At 40.3% G+C, this 24,529-nt stretch overlaps 2 protein-coding genes across 7 annotated transcripts in view; one reads left to right on the forward strand and one right to left on the reverse strand.

Annotated features, from left to right (window-relative positions):
* Nucleotides 1-1,987, forward strand: part of CLUH (clustered mitochondria homolog) — a 32,025-nt gene extending 30,038 nt beyond the window's left edge. For all 4 annotated transcript variants that reach the window (XM_069089627.1, XM_069089628.1, XM_069089625.1 and 1 more), the window contains exon 26: nt 1,636-1,987. In XM_069089627.1, coding sequence (XP_068945728.1) covers nt 1,636-1,810 — 175 coding nt within the window. In that variant the 3' untranslated portion in view covers nt 1,811-1,987. The remainder of the gene's footprint in view (nt 1-1,635) is intronic.
* A 4,342-nt stretch (nt 1,988-6,329) lies between these two features.
* PAFAH1B1 (platelet activating factor acetylhydrolase 1b regulatory subunit 1) overlaps nt 6,330-24,529 on the reverse strand; it is a 66,116-nt gene continuing 47,916 nt past the window's right edge. For all 3 annotated transcript variants that reach the window (XM_069089631.1, XM_069089629.1, XM_069089630.1), the window contains exons 3-11: nt 23,808-23,892; nt 23,055-23,129; nt 21,939-22,145; nt 18,290-18,458; nt 16,657-16,759; nt 15,647-15,875; nt 12,801-12,902; nt 11,124-11,280; nt 6,330-10,245 (exon numbers count right to left, since the gene is read on the reverse strand). In XM_069089631.1, the coding sequence (XP_068945732.1) occupies nt 10,172-10,245; nt 11,124-11,280; nt 12,801-12,902; nt 15,647-15,875; nt 16,657-16,759; nt 18,290-18,458; nt 21,939-22,145; nt 23,055-23,129; nt 23,808-23,892 (1,201 nt within the window). In that variant the 3' untranslated portion in view covers nt 6,330-10,171. The remainder of the gene's footprint in view (nt 10,246-11,123; nt 11,281-12,800; nt 12,903-15,646; nt 15,876-16,656; nt 16,760-18,289; nt 18,459-21,938; nt 22,146-23,054; nt 23,130-23,807; nt 23,893-24,529) is intronic.

Genomic DNA, 24,529 nt, shown 5'->3' on the forward strand with positions numbered 1-24,529 from the left:
TCTTCTTATGAGCCCCCGGAATTGTGGTTGGTCAGAGCTGCTCCTTCAGCTGTTTGTCTCTGTGATGTTGTCGTGTAAATCGTTCTGGTTCTGCTCACTTTACTGCATCACTTCATACAAGTCTTCATAGGGTTCTCTGACCGACCCCCCCCCCCCCACCAACAAACACACCTCATCTCTTATAGCACAGGAGTATCCATCACATTCATAGGCCATTACTTGTTCAGCCATTCCTCAATTGATGCCTTCCCTAGTTGTCGAGAGTCTTCAATATGACTTGACATGAATGTCCAAGGTCCTGGGAATGTTTAGAGGAAGCCCTTGGGGGAAGAGAGGGATTGCTTTACCTGAGCAGGTCCTGGAGTGCAGGGCCGAGCCGAGGACCAGCTAGAGAGCCCTAGGACCGGCTCAGCATCGCCCTTCCCTCCTTTATGCCAGGACCTCACTGGCCCCAAACACTGTCTTCAGCATCTCCCCTAAGCCTCCTGTGTGGCTGGTGTGTGTCTCTTACTAGCAGAATGTCCCAACAGTACCATCTGCCTTGCCCCCCTCCTTTTTTTCCCTCTTTCTTGAAAAATCTCCCCTCTTAAGATGCCTTTCCTTTAGAGAGTCTTTAGTCTGATCACAGGCTTTTCCCCTTTAAGTCCACAGATGAAATCTGTCCTAAAGTTTGACTATTTTCAGAGCTGGAATGAAGACCTTCGGAGTTGTGTTTAATATTCCCCAGGGTGTCTTTGCCTTGTTTTCCCTTTCTTCACTAAGTCTCAACATGACAAAATTCTGGCCCATTTTTTGTTGGTCAGAAGTAGCTTTTATTACCATTGTATGCAAAGTAAGGGAAAATGGGATTTAAATGTGTCTTCTGACATGAGATCCCCAAGTTTCTGGGAATGTATGTTGTGGCATATTTCAGCTTTTTAAAACCTCCTGGGTTCTGGATGGGTGAGATCATCAGAGGATGATAAGGATAAGGGAAGTGAGTGTCCCTCTAAGTTCCCCTTCAAGCTGTTAGTGCAGTGTCTGATGCAAGAAAGTTAAATACCAGGAGAGTAATGAGATTGAAAGAATATGCATTTCTTTTTTTTTTTTTTTTAAAGCAATTGGGGTGAAGTAACTTGCTCGAGGTTACACGGCCAGTTATTTCTGGGTATGGTGCTAAGTATCTGAGCCCAGATTCGATCCCAGGTCATCCTGACTCTGGGGCCGGTGCTCTTTACTCACTGTGCCACCTGGCCACCCCTATTTTTTTGTTTTTTTTGGGGGGTAGGGCAATTGGGGTTAAGTGACTTGCCCAAGGTCACACAGCTAGTTTTTCTGTTGTGTCTGAGGCTGGATTTGAACTCAGGTCCTCCTGACTCCAGGGCCAGTGCTCTATTCACTGCACCACCTAGCTGCCCAGAATCTATGTTTCTAGGAGGACCTGGGGCTGAGTGAGCTCTTCTGGCTAGCTCTGTTACCTTGGCCAAGCTCTTTCCCCTTCTTGGGCCTCTTTCAGATCTTTAAATCCTGTGCCTTTGTGAAGCACAGCACACCATAGCAAGTGTGAGGGAGGGGGTGGGGGACTGGGGTTGTCTGGAATATGCCTGGTTCCCTCTCTCTGATCAAGTGTGTACCCCTGCCCACCCTCCTCCCCAGTCAAAAAGATCTGGAGAACCTGAAGGCTGAGGTGGTGCGGCGGCACCAGCTTCAAGAGACCAGCAAGGCCACCACGAGGGATTCAGCTGCTGCTGCTGCTGCTGCAGAGTCTCCAGAGGAGGCAGAGTCTAGCCCCTTGCCAGGGGATGATCCCCCCACCTTGAGCTCAGTATGATGTTTCTAGGGGCAGAGAGGGAGAAACTGGACACTCGCCCCCCCAATGATGCGCAGAGGGCAGGTATGTGCCACGCCCTGCCGACTGGGGAAGGGGTCACATCCCCTTACTCCTGAGCACCTTGGCCCCCAACAAAAATGTTCTTGCACTGGTACAATTAATACACAATGCAAAGGCCTTCTTGGAGACCTATGATTGGATGGAGCGTGTGAGCATGTAGCCGCTGGCCAGGGACAGTGGGTGCCAAGGGCAGCCTCTGTTCCCTCCCTTCTCCCCATGTATTATTGATCAGTCCATTTCTCATGTGTACATAGCCCCAGCTTATTTCCCCAAATGGACTCTGTGGAGATGAGATTGTTTCTCAGGTCATTTGTATGCTTGACGTAAGGACGCTGCTGCTACTTCTGTTGCTGCCGCCGCTGCCACCACCTCCTAAGGGTCTGCCTGCCCTCAACCAGGGCACCCAGGTTCCAAGCCAAAATGAGGGGACATCCCTTTTCTGCTGTCCCCACACACCACCCTGGAGGGGATGGCGCACACCCTGGCCTGTGCCCCCACCCCCCAAGGCGCTTTTGGTCTGGGAGGGCTGGGGCTAATGTTAGCTTTTCTGCTTTAGGAAAGAGCCATCGCCGCCTCTGCAGCATTGTGTCGTCGTGACCATTGCCACAGGGGGTCCTAGTTCCTGCTTGGTGGGCCTAGTTGGGGGGAGGGGGGTGTCGTCTTCTGTGATGTCTCCATGCTGGGCCCCTTTGCCCACTGCTGCCCATCCATCCGTCCATAGTGCCTCATGTGGTGCTGAGGACTGTCTCTGCGCCCTGGCTCAAATACGCACAGTCCCATTCCTGCCCAACCCCCTCCCCCCCCCCCCCCCCCCCCCAGGCAGGCCCCCCCCCCCCCTCCCCCCCCCCACCCCCCTTCGGAAAAAGGGATGGGGCGAAAAAACCCCTTCCTCCCCAACCCCCCCCCCCCCCCCCGACGCTTCTGAGCTGAGCACCTCCCCTTTCTCCAACTCCAGGTCCTCATTTGGGACAAGCAGTAGGGGCAACACCGGGGAGGGGGGGCTTTCAACGTGAATGTATTTTTTTCTTCCCCCTGCCCTTTGTCCTAAGCTGTTTGATGAATAGTAGGGGGAAGGTGGGATTTGCTGGGTGAGGGGAGAACTCTAGGAGGGAACCAGTGGGAATCATGAATGGAGAAGTCACCCCTCCCCCCAAAGGAACATTGTTAATTGTGTTATATTGCTCATCTTGGGGGGGCCCTTCTGTCTCTTGCTGATCATGGTCACTACTTGAGGATGTTTATGCTGGGACAGAGAAGCCCAGGGGATGGAGCCTGCTGGAGAGGTTGCCATCTTCTTTTTCCCTAGTGGCCTGTTTGTGGGCCCATTAAAGGGAGCAGGGGAGAAAGATCTGTACACTGTGTGTGTATGTTAAAAGGCTGGGTGGTCTAGGATGTGAAATGCCACCTTCTCCCCCTCACTTGAAGCCCTCGGGCCAAGGGTCTTAAGAGGTCCAGTCCATCCAACTGCCTTGTTTCAAAAAGTGTAGAGAGCGAGTGTGAGCGAGAAAGTGAGTGTGAGCGCGTCCCCACAAGCTGATCAAGAACTTGGTTTTCTTGTTTTTAAACCATCACATCTTCGTTTCACATTGGAATAAAGTGAATTTTTGAAACCTGCTGCCCCTGCCTCAGCATTGTACTTTGTAAGTTCTAGGAGGGACAGCTCAAGGCTGCTTTAAAGCCTCTGGGCCCTCTCTGGACTTTCTGACCCTAGCAACTGGCTCCTTTTCCTTGCTACTCTTAAAGATTGGGAAAAGCTGTGGGTGGAGAGTTGGGAGACCTGACCCTCAAACCAATCACCTCACCTCTCTGGGCCTTCCTCAGCATCCTCTTCTGATATTTTATGCTCTGTCCAATGAGCCAACGCAGCTGGACCTAGAATAAGGGAGGTGAGACTTTGTATTCCATGTTGCTTTGAGGTCTCAAGTTTTCATTTTGCCCTCCATACTTGATTAAAACCCCTGGAATAGAATTTCTTCTGGGTAAGGGGCAGACTTAGGCTTCAAAAAAAGCATCAGGAAGCTGTGAAGGTAGGTAGGGCATGAGTAACTGGTGCACTGTACTGTATCTGAGGTCCATGGTGACCCCAAAAAACAACTTGTAGACACTTCTGAACAGGAGACAATCTGGGGGTGTGGAGGAACTGGCATGATCCGCAGTGAGAGAAGGGAAGAGAAGCCAAGTGACAGATGGAGATCAAGCTTCAGTACTGCTGCTGGCTAGTCTCCACTTGTCCTTTGGGGCAGTTTCTGTCCATTGCCAGCCTTTTAGGTGCTAGAAAGCTGACCGAGCACTCAAAAGGGGGCTTTCTGTCCCCTATGTCACACAGTTGACTTGAGTTCTCAGTGAGTTTTTTGGGGGCCCCCCCTTTACTTTGGGATAGAAGACATTTGCAAGTTTTTGATTTTTATTTTTTCAGTTTCAATTATTTAAACACCAACAGTTTCATCTCATGCTCTTTTCTAAAATGTTTAGGAAACAAGCCTTTTGTAGTTTTTAAGTATGAGTGAATTATTACACTGAATCTCATTTGCTTTTGCAATGGCCATCTGCCATTCCAAAATCGCATTTTCCCAACACATTCAGAGGAAACTTTTCACCAACCCAGATTTTTCTGTGTTTCAAGAGGGAAGAACCCCACTATCCTTATCCACTACCACTGTGCTCTGATCTGTCTGGACAATTTCATGTGCTTGATGTTAAAAGCACATGCACTTAAAAAATGCTAGATTTTAGTCCTAATTCTGATCATGGTCCAGTCATTTCAAATTAGGCCTTCCATTCCAGGTTACAAAATTTTCCTGACAACTCTTCTGGTAGGAGACAGAGTGAATAAAACAAGTCAAAATCCAGGCCTTGTCTCTCAAAGCCTTAGTGGTCCAACTTTGCACCTTCCACACTTAATGATTTTCACCTCCCTGGTCCACATTTTCCTCAAAAAAAAAAGTCATATGAGCTGCATCACTGTTAAGGAACCTATTATTCAGTTCTAAACAGCACTATTTCTCATAAGATATGGATACCATCTAGGGACAGAACCACAACACGGTCCCAGAGGGTGGCAGCAAAGAGTCGAGAAGGGCAGATTCCAATAGAAATGACCAAATTTAATGGTTTCCCAGATCTAGTGATTTTGATTTCTGAGTGAGACTAATGAATATACAATCCCAATTGGCATTTCTAGCAAGTAGGGGGTATGGAAAGTCAGGACATTTATCAGATTCTTCCTGAACACAAAGGAAGCAAGGCCTAGCTAAAAATACCAGGAAACGAATTTCTTGATTCCACAGCAAAGCCTTGAGCTTTTTGGAAAGCGAAAAAAGTGCTTTCCACTTGAGGGTAAAGGAATGGGGAAGGAAAAGTGGTAATGAAATAAGATGGGGATGTCCATGACTAATCTTTTTTTTTTTTCAAATGCTTTATTAACTTCTGATTTACATCATTCATTTCCGCCAGATTTTGAGTTAACAAATTTTCTCCCCATGTTTCCCCTACCCACTGCCCCAAAATAGCAGTCCCCCAGGATATCCCCTCCTCCAATCTGCTCTCCCCCATATCCCTTTCGACTTTTCCAGTGATGACTAATCTTCTAATGAAGATTTTCAAGTCTCCATCAAGATCCACCAAAATAACTTGCCCCCAGCAGGCGCTCTGCTGACTGCAATGTTGCTGCTTCTTACACTGCTTGTCACTAAATTCAACGAAGATGGGAGGGATGTAACTTACAACTATCCCATCTCAAACAACATTCTTCTCCAGCAGAGTATACTCAGGAGTATAAAGAGAAGTCAGAAGTTCTCATATAGAGGGGCCTAGATACACTGCGTTTCACAATGTTCAAAGAAAACTTAAGATTTACACTGAAAACCACTTGGGTGGGTAGATGGCATAACTTACATAAAGTAAGGTATAACTGAGTGTCCTGTCCAATTTTCCTACCTCCTAAGGACTTTGCCTCCTTTGTCTTCATCTTTTAATAATACCCTTCCTTGGCTTTAGCTTTCTAGCTTCTACTGGTCCTTGGTTTTACCTGCATTGTGTTGAATATCCTGAAATATCAGCTCAATGGGTAGCTGTGAATATGGTGACTGAATGGGTGTTAGTCAATCTTAGGCTATTTGCCTGCAACTCCACCTGGGGTGTTTATTTAGCTGCCCTTTCCTCCTGATTGCCAAAGTGTCACAAGGACTTAAGATCATAATAGCACTAAACAAAGGGCTCACCGGACACAGCAATAATGACCTTGGAACAACTGGAGCACAGACCAATTCCTAGAAAGTCCTGAAGTCCCCTTTACCCTTCCAAGAGGGTAAAAACCGTACTCTGAGGATGCTGAACACATCTGCCACTTCTACAGTGTCCTGGTCAAAGATCAGGTGGATGGATTGCTGTAGGAAATGCCAAGAACGGGGATTTTTCTTAACCTTTTAATTGTGTACAAGGAGACAAAAAAAACCACACCTAGTTTTATATGCATTTAATAGTTTACCAATTGGTACAATAAGATTTTTAATATGCAGAAAACATGAATAAATTTTGTTTTACACAGTCTGAGCGCAACAAATCTTACTGTAAAACACAGAGCAATATTATATACATTCCTTTACTGATTTTTTTAAAAATGGTGTCAATATCTTCAGTCTGGGGAACTGTTTTCTCCAATTATAACCTCGCCATCGTTCTTATGAAATCAATGCTTGCCTTCATGTCAGTGTCAGGATCAACTTCTATTAGCTTGAAGATTTTTTTTCTAACTTATCTTCAGAATGCGCTTGGGTGTCTGAAGGATAGGCAGGACAAGAAAGCAGCTACTTACATGATACAGTGGAAAGATAGAAAGGCCAGTTCAATCCAGTCGTGACTTGTCAATCCATTTAGCCCCCAACCCTCCCCAAAAAGGTTTTCCCCCCAACAATCTTGTACACATTGGCTTCTCTACCAGGAGATTCTTCTTTGTGTCAGCTAATTTGCACATTGGACTTATATACAGCTGGACAGAAAATACGTAGCCATTTTAAGTGTCTTTTTCCTTCATTCAATTGAGCAATTAAAAAAAAATTTTTCAACTTAAGGATTATCAAGCCACTACTGTCAACAGAACAAAATTTCTTTTAATTTTAAATAGTTTTTTAAAAACTCATTTAAAAAAAACTATTTAAAAGAGTGATATTACCAGGCAGTTCACACAAAATCAGAAAGAGGCAGACAGAAGAAGCAGGGTACTGACAATAAAGGAGATGGGGCTTGGTGCATCTATAGCCAAAGCTCTCAAAAACACTAGCGTGCTCCACAGCCTGGCACAACTCACTAGCGACTAGTTATTTTTAGATGAGTGCCCTGGGCACACCATTGGTCACACCACACACATACACAACAGCAGGACGGTCTTTGTCTCCTAAAGTGCAAGATGCTAAAAAAAGCCGTCATTTTCCAGGCTGTGTCTAAAGCACGCGCGCGCTCTTTTGCGCTCTGTCCAGAGCGCCTGGGAGACTTCTCCAGCACTTCACATCATTGTGGCACAGGAATGTCTGTTCTCTTCACAAGGAGAAAGAAACTATTTGAGAATGCAATTCTACTGGGTTTTTAAAAAATTTCTTAAATTAACAGCCAATCTGAATAAGAAAACGGACAAAGCAGCAGTGAACCTCTAAACCTTCCAGAAATTCCTCCACTTACAATCCAAGCCAGTAACCTCATCATCGTACTTATCGCAGGCAAGGCACAGGATTAGAGAGCTAACAGAGAAAACACAGGAAACACAGTGAGAATGTGAATCAGCACAGTCTCTAATGGGACATGGCAGGAAACCTTGGTACATTTGACTCCGGGACTGTGGCATCTTTTCTTCCCCTCTGCCTTATGATTCAAACAGGGCTTAGGACATTCTGATCCAGTTTGGGACCATCCCTGAGATTCAATATTCGCTGCTTTCAAATAGAAGAAGGTGGGAAGGGACACACAGTCACGAATTACTTAAATAGCAAAGGTGTTCCACGTTCCCTAGTACATAACTTGTTGCTTCTTCCTTTGTCCATGAAAGTCATGCTATGCTATAGGGAGAGAAACCCACTGGACACAGCTTATTTATTTCCTCAGAAATTGGTACCTTTTTTACCATTCAAATCTGTGAATGGCATGCATATTGTTGCTTACCCTTAAGTAATTCCCATCGCTACATTCTAAAGAAGAATTAAAATACAGAACTACGTTTGTTTACATTTGAAGATGTACAGACAGAGGTCAAGATGCATTTCCGTGTTATTTCTCATTCTCAAAATAGGAGAGAAAAATAGCAGCAAATCAAAACAAGTATCTTTTCCCAAAGCTTTTGTAGAAAAGTCCAGTCAGAACAGTTGAGGGGAGAAAGTCATACCACCTACACTGCAGCAGGAATAGTATGAGTCAATATTGTCCTGAAAGTCATTCTCCATGATATTTAAGGAATTAGCTTGATTTTTCACTTTTGTCCTGAAAACACACATTAGTTTTCAGCAATTTCCCCTCCCAGAGATTTCTCTTGGGGGGAAACAAAAGAAAAAAGGGAAAGAAGCCGAACTCAAAATCTGCTTCTAGGCAATATATGAACCATTCTCTGTGACTATTGTAAATTAACTCATCTGTTATCATTTTCAGTAACCTGCAGCCCAATGTTTTCCATTAAATATTTTCTATAGAGGCAGTCTTAAAAAAGCCACATATGACACAATGAATGAAATGCAGACAGAATAAATTTACTTCTATTAAAATGTCAAGACTGTTAGTTCATTATACTGTAAGTTTTCAAGTGGACTGCTAAGAGACCTCATTGGTTAGCTAAGCCAGGGAGTTACTACCTACAACAGAATTTGTAAACAAAAACAGATTAAAATTCTCTTAAATATATCAGTCAAAAAAAGTAATCCTTCTGGGATACACAATTAAAACATTTTCTACACTGAGATGGCCACATAAGGAATAATCAACTTCTCTATCCAGCTGGATGGTATTTTTCTTTTGCTAGAAAAACATTTTCTAGAGCCAGTCTATTGAAGAAGCTTCTGGATCAAAACTGATTCTTCCAGAGTACAGCACTCCAGGACAAAGTTTATTCTACCTATGTGCTTTAGTATTTCAAAGAACCAAGATGCAATACATGGAGGGCACATGTATAAGAGTGATAGATGAACATGTGTAGACAATCATGTCTATATGCTCTAGATATAGATACATCTCTGCCAGAGGACAAGACAGTGTTTGAATGCAAGCTTGGTTAAACCCTGTTTTGTTTTTAAGACCCTAAATGAAACAGTGTCAAGTAGATGTTAAGATAACAGAGATGATCCCCCATATTCTTCCCACTTCCTGCATAATGGGAAAAAAATAACCTTTCCAATAGCTCTCTGTCCTTATGTAGTGTGCACTGCACATCCCTAAGAAAACATCAAAAGTGAATTTTACTATGACATATTCTCAATGGGAAGATTAAATTCTACTTGGAAATCACATCACTAATGTACTCTAACAGGACATAGGGGACAACTGGAAAGACATCTAGTGTGGAAAAGAGAAGCTTAAAGTGTTACAGTGTTCTTTTTAAAACCTGTTTACAAAAATTCAAGAACCAAATAAAATAAATGGTTGATCATATTAGCTGCTGAGATTTTTCTTCTTATTTGAGGTTTACAGTCATTTTCATATACAAATATACCACTAGCCTTTGCTTGATCAGCTACCAAAACAAATGTATCCTATTGTTTTGGCAAAAATGTCATGACAAAAATTCTAAGGTTTCATTCCCATTAATTACATAGAAGGTTCAGAAGATTTTGAATTGCAGCCTTATTATCTAGCATCCTTAGAGAAGATTTATTAAGCACACTTAAGTGATGTTACATAGATACACATTTCTGAAAGAGCCCTAACAACAACCATTTTTTTCCCCAAATGAGGTCACCAACCCAGGCACCAACAGACAGCAGAAAGAAAAACAGGAATTAATAACCCGACATAGAATGACACCATCAACTCTTCAGTTTAGTGCCCTAGTTCAATTTATCCAACTTCTGTCTTCTTAGGCCTGGTGTGACCAATGCCAGCCCAGGTTTTTAACCCTATGGTACTTCTAGACAACGTATGTAAATTTACAGTATACAATTTGGATTCACCATGCATGAATACTTTGTGTGTAACATTTAATAAGCTCAATCTACATCCAGAATAATTTACATGAAAGGACAATATTTATTTAAACAGAGCTCAATGGGGGTAACCATGGTATCTGAGTGCATCCAGGAAAGGGAGGGGGAGTCATCAAATGTGAATCAATCAACGGCACTCCCACACTTTTACTGTTTGATCTACACTTCCAGTAACCACGTATGGTGCCGTCTTGTGGAAATCTGCAAAAAAAAAAAAATAGGCAAAGAGAAAAGAAAGAAAAGGCTCATTTGAAACTCAATTTGAGTTCAATCCAATTCCAATGAGCTACAAAACAGGTCAATTACTAGGCAAGGGAGTGCCCAAAACTTCATAGGGAATAAACAAAAGACAAGGGGACAGACAACAGCTCAAGAACAATCATTCCTTCTCAGAAAGCAGTGCTAGATGTGCTAACTCATCTTGCTCTGGGAATCAACTACCTCAATTCATACCTTAATAAGGAAAAAACTCAGCAGCTATTTTAAAAAATGATTTAATTTCTCTCCCTAGAGTATATCACCATTATAAACTATAAGGCAAGTATTTGTACCAGTTGGAATTTTCTCCTGGAATTCTAAGGAAGGGAGGCAGGACAGACTTTTGAAATGTTTTCCTTAGAACACTTCACACCACCCCCATATACAAATGTACAACTAAAAAGGAAAAAAACTCTTTATTATTGCTCCCCAAATGAAAGTTAAAGATAAACTAGAGAATCTTGTCAGCTGCCCAAAACAGGGAAACAAGGGTGCTAAATAAGAGCTCAAACTTCATCTTCAACTAATGCCAAATGAATCCAGCTACCAACCAGAGCCTATGCTAATTAAAGGGTCAACTCCAGAACTCAGGCATTCAGGTTTTCATTATGGGTATGAGGCTAAGTAGGCATTATACCAGTGAGAAACAACAAAGAAATTTTTTTTTTTTTTTTTACAAAATTCCATCTGCTGGCTTTCTTAGAAATTTCAAATCTAAAAGTACCTCAGGGTGAAGGACTCAGGTGTTTACATTTAACTTTGGCTTTGTAGGGCACTCCCCAAAATAACAGCTCCAAAAGTCAAGCAGTCCTAGTACATACCCAAGGAGGTAACAAAGTGTTCATGCGCGTTGAGGGTCTTCATGCATCGTTTGTTCTTATAGTCCCACACACGTAGGGTCTTGTCATCAGCACAACTCAAAATAAACTTTCCCCCAGAATGGAAGAGAACTCCACGTACCCAATTATCATGGCCCACCTTAAAAAACAGAAAAGCAATCTAAGTACTTGGGCGTCTGCAGAAAAATGAGTAGTAACTTAAATAGAACATAGCCTAATAGATTTCTGTCTGGAAGGGACTCTGCAGTTATCTAGTCTAGTCCAACTCAATTACTTTACAGATGAAGAAACAGAGGCCCAAAAAAGACAACAGACTTGCTCAAGGCCACAAGGGGTAAAGTTCGGTTCTGAACCCAGATTCTCTGATTCTAAATGCAGGAGTCTTCCCGTTGTGCCATACAGCCCCTATGGCTAATAATGTGCCTCACCTGGGAACAAAGTACCTGCTTTAACAGCTGTGACCTACTTCCCATCTACCAGAGGAAGGAAGGAAGGAAATTATAGCAAAGTAAGTTTATTCTATTTCTCTCAGGCAGACCTTCAGAACCAGCATCAACCACTGAGTCACATTCAGTGATACATTCTTCAAATCTGGAAGGGGCTTTGGGCCATCTAATCCAACTCCTACATGACACATGAAGCAAGAATCTTCTTTCTATAATGTCACTGACAGATAAGATGCTTTGTGTACTAAAACAAAAGAATGGAGAGCATAACACTCTCTCCTTTGAAACTGGTAGGCTCTAGCATTATGTTTGTTCTAAGTAGCAGAAAAATCCCCTTAACACACAAATTACAGCTGATCTAGCACCAGTGAAATAGTGAGAGGCTTGAGAGCAACTTCTTGATTTTCTGACACTTTCTCACATGAATATTCACAAGACATATGCTGATGTGATCTTATTGAAATAACTACCCCCTCCCCACACAACCAACGTTATTGAAATGATAAGTTACCACTGCTCTAGATTAACTTGCTCAAAATTTCATTTAATGTTATTCCTGTGGCCAGAGAGAGAACTTTAGTAAGAGGGCCAATCTATACCTCCTTTTCATAATGAAAAACAGATATTTCTGTATTAAAAGGAAAATTCCCAGGACATCCAAATGGGATTATTAACTTGAGAATGCTAAAATAAATCTTAGGTGGCTGATGTCACATGAATAAGTGAGTATGACAAAGTAAAGGCTTCATATCAAAAAGAAACACTCTCTACATGAATAAAAAGGAGCAGACTACAGACTTATACTCAAGTTTCAGCTCAGTTTCAATAACAAGCTTCTCAAAGTCTTTCTCTTCCACAAGGAGAGCTACACAAATAGTGATCTAGTGACCTGGGATCCCTACACTGGCAACATGGGCATCACTGTGCTACAAAATCTAAGAACAATTATTCTTGTTTCCCTTTGAATGAGATCATTTTGCAGACCCTCTTTATACAACATGGCCATTTGCACAGACAGGATTCCTAAGAGAGTAACAGCCAAGCATAAAGGAAAAACATAACACTTGAGTTATTACTAAACTGCTTGGGGGTGGGGGGAGAAAGGAAGGAGGTTGAAGAGAGCTGCCTCAGATTTAATTATTACAAGCAGCTGAAGCCTAAAAGTCAGTAAGTGGCAAATGTTAAGAAAATGAACAAAGACAAAAGAACTTACAAGGGTCATAAGGCACATGCCAGTGATAACGTCCCACATCTTAATGGTCTTGTCTCTGGATCCAGACAGCAAGATAGGTCCAGGTTTGCTACTTTTTTTAGTCTACAGAGACAATATTTCAAAATTAGATTTCCCATGCAAGAAAAAAAACATTACATGAAGGCTTTGTAAAGGATTTCCATTTAGCTATGACCTATATTTCTAATTCAGTGAAGCAGAAATTTAGTTTTTACCACACATACAAACACAGCTGAACAAAAGCAGGTAACTGAAGTTGTTTCTGAAAGTAAACAAGAATTGGAAGCATAAGAATTAGTTGGAAACTAGCTAGATACAATACACACTCACACATCAGACCAAGATCATCTTGAAGAACCATTATCACCATTAGCTAGCATTTATATGTGCCAAGCACAGTGCTAAATGCTTTACAAACAAATATTATTTCATCTGATCTCTACAACTCTGGGTGGTAGGCACTTTTATCCCCATTTTGGAAAGTGAAGTAAACAGAAGTTAAATGACTTGATCAGGGTTACAAGCTACTAAGTGTCTGAGGCCAGACCTTGACTCCAGGCTCAGTGTACCATTTTGCTACCTTTAGTAAGTAAAAATCTACATATAACTGGTTAAGATCCAGTTGTCTAACAATTAAGATCATAGGATCATCAGATTTAGAGAGGAAAAGAATCATGGAGGTCACTGAATCTGACTCCTTCACTTTTCAGCTGAGGAAATGGAGGCCTAGCCAATTCAGGACCTTACCCAAGTGTAATGTATAGCTAATAAGTATCTTAAGCTGGACTCAAACCCAGATAACTCCCAAGTCCAGTGCCCTTCCTACTACCACTAATACTCAGCTTTTTTTACATTTGTAAGGCTTCATATATAGTTAACAATTCATAATTGAAAGTGACCTTAGAGGTCATCCAGCATAACCCCATCAAATGGATTCATTACTGTTCTAAATGTTAGAAAGCTCTTAAAGTGAGTTTTTCAAAAATCTGCCTGTCATTCAATCCATTCTTCTACCTAGTTTCATTAAAACTCTCTCGAAAGTGATCCAAAATCCAGGGATATAGATATTACACTTGAGACTATTACTTCCGGGAGGCTAGGTGGCACAGTGAATAGAGCACCAGCCCTGGAGTCAGGAGGACCTGAGTTCAAATTCGGACTCAGACACTTAACACAAAACTAGCTGTGTGACTTTGGGCAAGTCACTTAACCCCAACTGCCCTCCAAAAAGCAAAAAAAAAAAAAAGAGAGAGAGAGAAACTATTACTTCTTTTGTTTCTGTAAATTTTGGGGAGGGAGTGGGAGACTGCTCCTTGGGATATCACTAGCGTAGGAGAATCCGAGTAAAGAGACTCCCCTTCTGCAACATCAGATCAGCACCTGCTCTAAAACTTAAGAGTCTTAAGAGAGTTGTCTAATTACGGAAATTATACTTGTATTAATGCAGTATTTGTTTCGGTGCAGTCACATCATGCCTGCTGTCAGCTAAAATCTCTTCTTTATGAAATTAACTGTAGTCTAGCCAAGGCCCCCCATTCTCTACCTGGGCAGTTGATTGTGTGAGCCTGTGGGCAAGACTATCTTTGATCCTATTCCATTATGTCTCGCTACCTTTAGCCTCTAATTCCAAACTGTCAGCAATCCTTTAGGACCTAATTTTTTATCCCAATTCCATCCCTTCCAGCTGGGTCTTCATTTACAAAGTAGGTGAGTGGTGTTCACTTTTACGTTCACTAAAATGCTGAGTGGAAGGAGGGTTGAGGGAAGGCTTGGCTCATGTCTATTAAGCCCATCGAATTTGGAGGAGGAGTAACTTTGGCCAGTTCCGTCACTGTGCAGCCGTCTCAGATATTTGTTCTTCCACAATCCTATGTGGTGACAGTAAATGGAAAGCCTATATGTTCATTATGAAGATTCTTTAATCTAGCCCTTATATAAGGAATGTTTCTGGTATTCAACCAACCACTTACGCGGATTATTTAACAATTTGATTTTCAACAAAACAAATGAGTATTTTCTTTGTTGGAACACATCAAAGGTAAGTTTACGAGTGAATCTGTTGCCAAGTTAACAGTCAAGATTTGAGCAAGGAAATTTAGTAATTTAAAAGCAAATGACTTTTAAAAAGCTTACTTAAAATATTGTCTTGATATTATAGAAACCCACTAATTCTAATCAATAATATGGTGATAAGGACTGGTTACCTGTAATTTCAATGGCTTAAGAAACTCTCAGGTGAGGAAACTCCTGCCACACCAAGGCAGGCTGGCACCTTCTCTGCATATCCTATCACTTAAAGATTAAGTGACTTGCCAGGGTCACAGAATCAGCCAGTGTCAAAGGTAGACCTTGAACCCAAGTCTTCCTGACTTAGAAGCCAAGTCTCTAGCCACTTCACCGTGTTGCTCCCTTGATTTTCTAATCAATATAATCATAAAAGGATTATGTGGGGATAAAATGTCTTCTAATATATGAACCTGGATTTATCTCTGAAAGATTAAAAATAGCTCCAGAAATTTACACATAAAAATTTCTTCAATTTTAAAGCTATGCAACAAGTTTCTTTTTTAAACAGCTTCTTTAATGAAGACTTAGTAAGGTGCAAACATCTCACTCTATGTCATGTTGACCACAACATTCAGAATTCAGTTTCCATCCCACAGGCTCCATGTCACAATAGGGATGTGCCAACAGCATGGATACTTACTAGTTTACACCAACATCTACACAGCTAAGATTTGGGATGTTGCCTTCTAACAGACAACTATTCTACAACAGGTTGCGGGCAGCCAGGGTCCAATCATAGGGTAACACAAACAACATGATACCTCAGATCCTGTAGCTTCAGAGATAGAGGAATAAGAGCTTTCTGGGGCCCAGGAAATGCACTCGACCACATGCTCATGTTCTCGGAGCTCAGCCTTGCATTCCTTTGTGGCTACTACCCATACACGTACTGTCTGGTCATTAGAACAGCTGGCAATTAAGGTGCCATCTTGATTTGGCCGCACCATGCGTACCCATTCTCTGTGTCCTGTGAAAGTCTTCACACAGTAGCTACAAAAAAAATCCAAGTCATATTGTAATAAGCACAGCACAATTTTAAATGATACAATCATAGAGGATACTGCTTATGGCAGAGCTCAAGTCAGGGAGATCACATACAAATGTGGGGAAGAAGAAAGGCTGGAAGTTAATTTGTTTACAAAGGAAGGAAGCTAAAAGGACCAGACACTTGTAGAGAAGAATATGGAAGACAACTGGCAAAATAGATCTATAGAGATACCTAAAACATCCTTGAGAGGTGAGAGGATCAAGGAAAGAAGCTCTGTAAAGCAAGCGTAAGAAGCCACACCAAACAAATCCTAACAGCTGGGAGGGGAGAAGGCAAATACCATGTCAAGAATAAAAACACGGCTAATGTCTTATTACAAACATAGTTATTCTAAACAAAAGATGAAGAAGTTCATTCTGACAAAGGAGGGGCAAAGTTTTGTGAACATGGGGATCTCCTCAACTAGACCTCAAAGAATATAAGCTAAAACACATTGCTTGAATTCTTCAAGTCTCTTTTTGAAAACTGCCGTTAGTTAATCTTTGGAAACTTCCCCCTCAGCCCTCTCACACACACTCCCACCCCCCCAACCCCTAATATACCTTATAAAAACTTTTTTTTAAGATTAATAACGCTTATCAGATATGATAATGACATTGGGTTAAGGTTGAACTCTCTAATAGTAGGTCAACAAGCATTTATTAAGGGCCTGGTACTGTGCTGCCACACACTGAGCAAACTGTTCCTTATCACTGATGGGTTTTTTCAACTAGATTCACTCACCCAGTCTGCACTTCCCACATTTTTATAGTTTTGTCCCTGGAGGCAGATACTATATGATCTCCATTAGGCATGATGGCTACTGAAGAGACATTGTGATCATGTCCTGAAACACACAAATGGGAAACTTTAGTAATGTCCCACCAGTGGTACATAAAAGCTCACATTATTCCATAAGGACAAGAATTCCATAGGATTCAAACAACATAATTAGAGACCTATATCAAGTTAAATAAGCCTGGAATGACAAATCTATTCACATAAAAGAAATGATGCTGCTGCTAAATAAATAGCAAGCTTTCCTGACGTATTTAAAATGGACTTTTAGGAACATTTCTCATCATCAAGAAACATTTACTGAGGAACGGCTAGGTGGCGCAGTGAGTAGAGTGCTGGCCCCAGAGTCAGGGGTACCTGAGTTCGAATGTGGCCTCAGACACTTAACACATACACAAAAATACTAGCCATGTGACCTTGGGCAAGTTACTTAACCCCAATTGCCCTCCAAAAAGCAAAAAGAAAAAAAAAGCAACCTTTATTGAGTACCTAAAAATCTCTACTATCTATCTGAATGGTCACAAGTAAACATGAGAAACAAGAAAACCAATTAGTTTTAAGATTTAAATTTATTCAGATGGGCAGGGAAAGGGAGGGTGGTTCTGTGGGCAGTTCTGCAGACACTTGTTACATGTAAAGAAATAACTTGATATATTTTAGTTTAATGGTGATGAGAAATTATATTCACTTCTATATAGCTTTCAATAAATAAAACACTGCTGAATCAGTTATCCTATTCCTAGTTCTGGGGCAAGTCCAGATATCCTCCAGAAACAGCAAATTTTCATGTCTTTCAAGAACACTCAGTAGATGAAGAATAGCCTTTCACTTCAAGTTAGAAGGTAAAATGGTCAACTTTTAACAATACCGCACTCTAACCTGCCCTGATATGAAAAATCCAATGTATCACACCAAAAAGGATTTACCACAGAATTATCTTCAATAGGAAGCTTTTCCACAGGACTGTAACTTTAGTTTCAAAATTTGATGGCACAGACCTGAAGATATTCTAATCAAATCCCAGAATATATTTAGGACTGTGCAGAAATGGAAAATCCAGTTTTCAGCTTTAACTCTCTGCTTGCTCATTTGAGGCTTCACTTTCTTTCTCTATCTTGTTGGTTTTTTAAAAAAGAATTCATCTTCATATTAGCATATAGCTGTTTTGTTGCCCTTGGAAATATTTTAAGTCAAAAATATTTTTTAGAAAATGGGAAAGGCTAATACTATAAAATTCCAGTTATAGGTACCTCTTAAGTAACTCTTAATTTATCACACAGATGATCATTTACATTTACTACCACCCCAACTCCAACCCTACCCCCACCAATGTGAATAATCAAAAGAAGACTTCAGTCAACTTTAGTACTTTTAATAATAATTTGATGTCAAAACAACTAATTATAATTCAACCATGGTCAAAGTACAAATTACACACGTGAGAAGGCTTAATGAAAGCCTGTGCGTGTATTCTGCATTTCTTTTATATGCTCTCTTCTCTGGGTCAAAACTTGGACGTCTGGTCCCCCACCCTGGCCATTTACAGTTCACTGATGAATCCATCTCCTGTATACCTTACCATGCATGGTTCTGATGCACTCAAAGCCCTGGAAATCCCATAGTTTAATGGTCATATCAGCAGAACAGGAAGCCAAAAGCTTGCCGCTGTGGTCAAAGGAAATGTCCTGCACAGAGTCTGTGTGTCCCTTAAGGGTTCGTTCAAAATCTCCAGTTTCATAATCCCACACCTGACAATGAATAGAAGATTGGTTAACACCAGTTGATCACTCCTCACACTCTCTAATCTTACATTTGCACTCAGCAGGCCAGTCGGATACCATATTGAATAATTAATTTAACAACAAAAGATGCCTGCTCTTGAGAAAAAAATAAATTACAGCATCAAAAATCTAAACTATCCTTTGATTCGTGATTTTACAATGACCAAGTATATGTATAAAAACATTTATAGACAATATTCCCTTCGTAAAGCACCAGTTTTAGAGATCAGCAATTATCTGACCAAACACTATCAAAATGAAGAAATTGTTCTCATATTTCTTAAAAGTATTATCTCTAAAAGAACATGAAACAGATAGCCAAGATCTTACTACACTTAGCACTCGTGACGTACTGAGTCCTGAAGGGTGGGCAAAATCTCATATAAACTGCCATATTTAAGTTGAACCTTCAAGCACTGCCCATTGTTACTCTCCCTTCTATTTTCCTTAATATTAAGCAGCTCTAAATACACAGAACTTCCCCAAGATCAAGGACGTCTGCATTAAACTGTATAAAAATTAGTCCTAGGAAACTTGAAGAACTGAAATAAGTCTTTTAAAAAAATGCATCTGTAACAAAACTGTCTAAATGGCTTCTGACCAAAGACATTGCTCCACTTTAGATATTCACAAAACTCAGTCACTTCGGTGCAAAACATCCATCCTTTGCTAACTGCCAATTAATATTTAACAACCACTCAATTTTCACCCCTTTAATTAGATTACAGCTTTATTATCACAAAATCACTAAAGACAACAAAGGGTTTATTCCTTCTTGAAAACAAAGGAAAAACACGATTCAGATGGTCAGTTCTTTCCATATAGAACTGATTGACATAAGCATATCTTTAGCACCACATATAAACTAATATTTTAAAGACTTAAAAGAAACATGTTGTGATTCTATAAGATAATCAGCCTCTAGATTTAGGTATGCATTTTCCGGGTCCTTAATATAATGCTCCTTAAAAATTATAAGGCATTAAGTTTTTAAATATTAATTTCTGGACAATATTCTCCAGGGGAAAAAAATCTACTCTAATTTATATATATATTTTTTTAAATCCTAGTTTTAAATGTTCAACAACACTACTTTTCAAATAACCCATCCTTTTCTATTTCTGGCTATAAATGATGCAAAGTTAATAATACAATTACAAATTGTTTTAAAATAGAAGTTTTCCCTCTTTTTGAGGTATTCCAGGAACAACAAAGATTTACGATTTTTTGTTCCCCTTCCTTCCTCTAATATAATGAAAGGAGTATTTTTTCACAGCAAACAACATTTAAACACAGAAGTCAACATTATAGCAATTGAAGAAACAACTTCACCAAGTACTATTTGCTCACATTTTTCACTCCCCCCCGCCAAATCTTAAGTATTTTTTCCAAGAGGCTGAGATAATACTATCATAAGATGTCAGAAGTGAAAGGGCTATGGAGGCTGAATAATTCAACCTATACCTACCTGATCCAGAATCCACTAGACATTTCTTAAAGTAATTTAAAGAACATGAGATAGATAGCAAAGATCTTTATTAGACCTAGCACTCAGTAATATATTGAGTTTGTATAGGTGGTCAAATATATATAAGGTCAAAGCCTTAGAAATTGCCACATCAGAATTTAACCTTCAAGCACTGTGCTTTACGAACATAACTTGTAAGTAATCAGCCTATAAGTTGATCTTTGAGGTTCCTTTCTAGATCTAATCTTTTTTTTTTTTTTTGGAGGGGGAAGGCTGGGCAACTGGGGTTAAGTGACTTGCCCAAGGTAACACGGCTAGTAAGTGTTAACTGTCTGAAGTCAGATTTGAACTCAGGTCCTCTTGACTCCAGCACCAGTGCTCTATTCACTGTGCCACCTAGCCGCCCCTAGATCTAATATTCTTTACTTCTAGAATATGTGTTTGATGAGAGATACATTTATATGATATCACTGGCCAGCCCAAAAAGCTGAGAGACCAAAACAGGGTTGGAGAAAATGAACAATTTTATTAATATGATTGTATCATTTCAGCACATTTCCATTTTAAGTGATCCCCTGGTCTTTTTCTCTCTTTTCTTTCTTTTTTTTTTTTTTTTGCTAAAAGATAAAAAAAATTAATTATACTGAGTAAAGACCATGGGATATACAGAATCAAAGGACTATTTTTAGGTAAAAATTAAAATCTGAAATGGAAGCATGCAAAATCCACAACAACTCTTCTCTGAAAGCTGTGCATATAAAACTCCTTTAAGAGGCGGCTAGGTGGCGCAGTTAATTCAAGAGGACCTGAGTTCAAATCCAACCTCAGACACTTAACACAAAAACTAGTCAGGTGACCTTAGGCAAGTCACTTAACCCCAATTGCCCTCCAAAAACAAACCAAAAAAAAAATCCTTTAAATATATCAATGACACCTGCTATTTAAAGGAAGCTTGTGGTATACTAATCTCTTACTCTATGCTTTACAAATATTCACTGGTTTGCTAACTATTTCAATAATAACCATACTTCATATTTCTAAACCACTCTAAATACTTCCCACAGCACTTGGATACCCATTATCTCATTTGGCCTCCCATTTTACAGATCAGAAAATTAAGGTCTCAGGAGGTTTGGAGAGCTCATTTAGGCTTGCAAAATTCTGGGGTGCCCATGCAACAACTGAACATCCATGTCTCCTTGACGTCTACTGTTGGGTCTCTTTAATTAAACCATATTGTTGTTTCATTATTATTCCCTATCTGACAGATGAAGAAACTGAGGCACTGAGTAAATAAGCTATTTAAAGACAAATCAGTCCAATAGTATTTTCACTATACCCTCCTCATTAGTGTCTCCCCCATCACCATCCCCACTCCCCCCCATAAGACTAGAAGCTTGTTCAACACAGGTGACTAAATGCCTATGAGGAAATAACAGAAGCTAAGTTAGGAGAGCTAGGTTTAGGGGTGAGCTGGAGCTGGCTCAAACCAGCTCTTGAGAGATCATTATTAAATTTATAGTGTTAGCATCTGTACACTGAAAAGCAGAAAATGCTATAAATTAGGGCTTGATTTTTAATTTTGCTGACTGTCCAGACTTAAACTGAAAGAGCCCGTTGTTAAATATCTTAGACCCACACCCCTGGCTGGATTCTAAGAACCAAATTGATTGTGTGAGCCTCTCAGAGCCTTGCCATCCTCCCAGGGCTGCTGGGTAGCTGTTCTGAGAAGCCACAAATACCAGGATCCCAGACATTACAAAGGAGGAACTTGGGCTCCCAATGCAAGATGCTGCCATGAAAACACAATGACTGTCTAAAGAGTAAGAACCGTTCTTGTTTCAGATCTTGATTCATTTATCCACACAGTTTCAAAAATTTAAGAGACCCTCTTCTTTTCTTCTTCCATTTCCTAAATGTCTATAATCCTGCTCCAATTGGGCACTGGGCAGTTAATAAACAAAAACCAAACAAACTACCTTTATTGTAGCATCCTCAGAAGCAGAGACCATAACACTGAAAACTGGGTGGAAAATGACACGGGTGACCGGACTCCTATGTCCACTCAATGAGTACTTTTCTGGAGGTCGAGGAATCCATTCTTTTGGGTCTCGTTTCTGACCAAGAGGTCCACCTGACGTAAATTCTTCCTTTGCTTCATTTAGCTTTGATTCTAATTCCATAACCTTGAAATGGAATAGAAGAGTTTGTTTAAACTCTAATGAATTTTTAACTGTTGTTCAGTATCTGAAAAAACACTTACTGGCTATAGAGACATGCCACTCAGCAAACACTTCAGAACTATTATTAGCTGGCAGCTCTTGTGTGCTAAGTGCCTTTTGTCTCAGTACTAAATTAACCCTTACATCAATGACCAGGGTATTTGTAAAAATTTGGTAATTTACATATATAGCTATTTTTCCAGATTGAACCTAAAACTTCTTTTACTGTACCAAAAAAAAAAATTCCCATAAGTCTTATGATTAAATCCCCAACATGATGAAAGTCTAATTTTCCATACAAATATACACATTACTTATCTCTGATCCAAACAGAAGTTCAGTTTTCTTTCTTCTTAACCATGACATCCTCTCTGGCACGTTGGCTGAGCTGCAGAAGTCTCAGGGCCTCTCTAAGCAAGAACAATGCTGATCCCAGTTCCCCCAATAATTCCTCCATACTCCCTTTCTTTATCTGCACCAGATATTCCTTTTATTTAATGTCCTTGTTCTATAGACCCGACTCCTATCCTGCCTCCAGCCTGCACCACTGCTCTGTTCTCATCCCTTCAATCAGGGTCAGTATATGTAACATTTGATCCAAATTAGGGACAAAGTACCCACAGGAAGACAAAAGCTTGACAAATACATTTTTACTTCAAGTAAAAACTTGATTTATATACTCAAAATGACAAACATCCATGATAGTATTTCTAAGTACATTATGTTAGAGAACACACCTAAGTTAAAGAAAAGGATAGTTATCTTTCCAAGGAGGAGAGGATGAATAGACTCATCAATCTATTAAAATGAGACATTTCTAATGGCTGAAGACAACACAGTAGGATCTGTTTCTTTCAAATTCAGAAAAGTTACCTTCTTTTGTAATCTGATAACTGATGTCCATTTTTTTTCCAAAAGGCCAGCATATTTCTTATCTAACTCTTCATTCTGAAGGGGGAAAAAGAGAGGCTTAAAAAACTTTCCTTTCACTTCCCTTTGGTTTGGTTTCTGCTTCATCCCCAACACACTCCTTCTTCCTTTGACCCAGTGAGCATCCCCAGGTACTCAAATAAGGAAACAAAACACAGATCAGCAGGCAGTTCAGTTAGGTCAAACCTGTTCCACACCCTTGGGCCTTGACCTCTGAAGACGGATGGGATGCACACTTCTGAACTGTTTGCTCTCTATGCTCAGCCCCAGTCATTTGTGGCTTCCCATTCCAGGCACAGTCTGTGTAGACAGCCCTACAGGTTCTGATGACTTCCCTCTGTTGTGTTAGTTCCTTACAGTCCCAATTTGCCAAGCATTTGGGACCAGAACTAGAGGCTCACCCAGCACATAAAGCCCTCGCACATCCGTTGATCAGTATATTACCACAAAAAGCACTGTTTTGAATGGTATTGGTAGCTGGGGCCTTTATTTCTGTCTCCAGCAGTGGCAGCTCTGGGTCCTTTAATCACATGAGCATAATTCCAAACAGTTTTCCACAAGAGTGGCTGGGCCAATTCCCAACTCCACCAAACGTGTGTCTGTGTGCCTCATGCAGTATTTCTGAATGTCCCAAAGAATACAAGCCTTCTTTTAGTGTAATACAGACTGAGTTCAGGGTGAGGAAAGAGAACATACCATATCTAATTCAGCTTCTTTTTTAAAAACCGAATATGCCTCTTCATAGCCATTTGAACGAAGATAATCTGCTATAGCTCGATTTCTAAAATGAAAACAAAAATACTTAATGTCCAAAGGTTTTATCATTATTTTGAAGCATTTCATGTTGCTACAAACTATTTAATAAACATTAAAAACAATTCTTTCAAATTTCTTTGTTTTTAAACCATTAAATGAATGAAAGTCAATATTTTGCAAAGGGAAAAAAACCTAATAGTGCCTAAGCCTGTGCTGCAATATACCAGCAGCTTAATTCCTGGCTCTAAATTCTCAGTGTGTTATTTAGAATAAAGTTGACAATTCTCAATCTGACATTCAAGGACTGCTATAATAACCTACCTTTCCAGACTTAAGTCTCAATATTCTTTCCCAAAACTCTTATGTCTTAGCCAAACTAACTATTATCTATTCTGAAAATATGTTCCTATGCTTTCCTACTAACATGCCTATGGTTTTTCCTCTACTTGGAATTCCCTGCCCTATCTTTACGTGTCAAAATTGTATAATTTTTTCAGATCTACCTCAAATTCCACTTTTTCTATAATAAAACTTTCCCTAATGCCCAAAATCCTTTTCCCAAAGGGATAGGAGTCCTTCCTTTCTTCTTCTAAGTTTATGGCACCTGTATCATAAAATTTTAGAGAAGGAGCTTTAGAAGTTATGGGGGGAAGGGGGATGGG

This window comes from Petaurus breviceps, unplaced genomic scaffold (genome assembly GCF_028583685.1).
Source record: "Petaurus breviceps papuanus isolate PSGF00001 unplaced genomic scaffold, PetGlider_PUasm1.0 186, whole genome shotgun sequence".
NCBI lineage: Eukaryota > Metazoa > Chordata > Mammalia > Diprotodontia > Petauridae > Petaurus > Petaurus breviceps.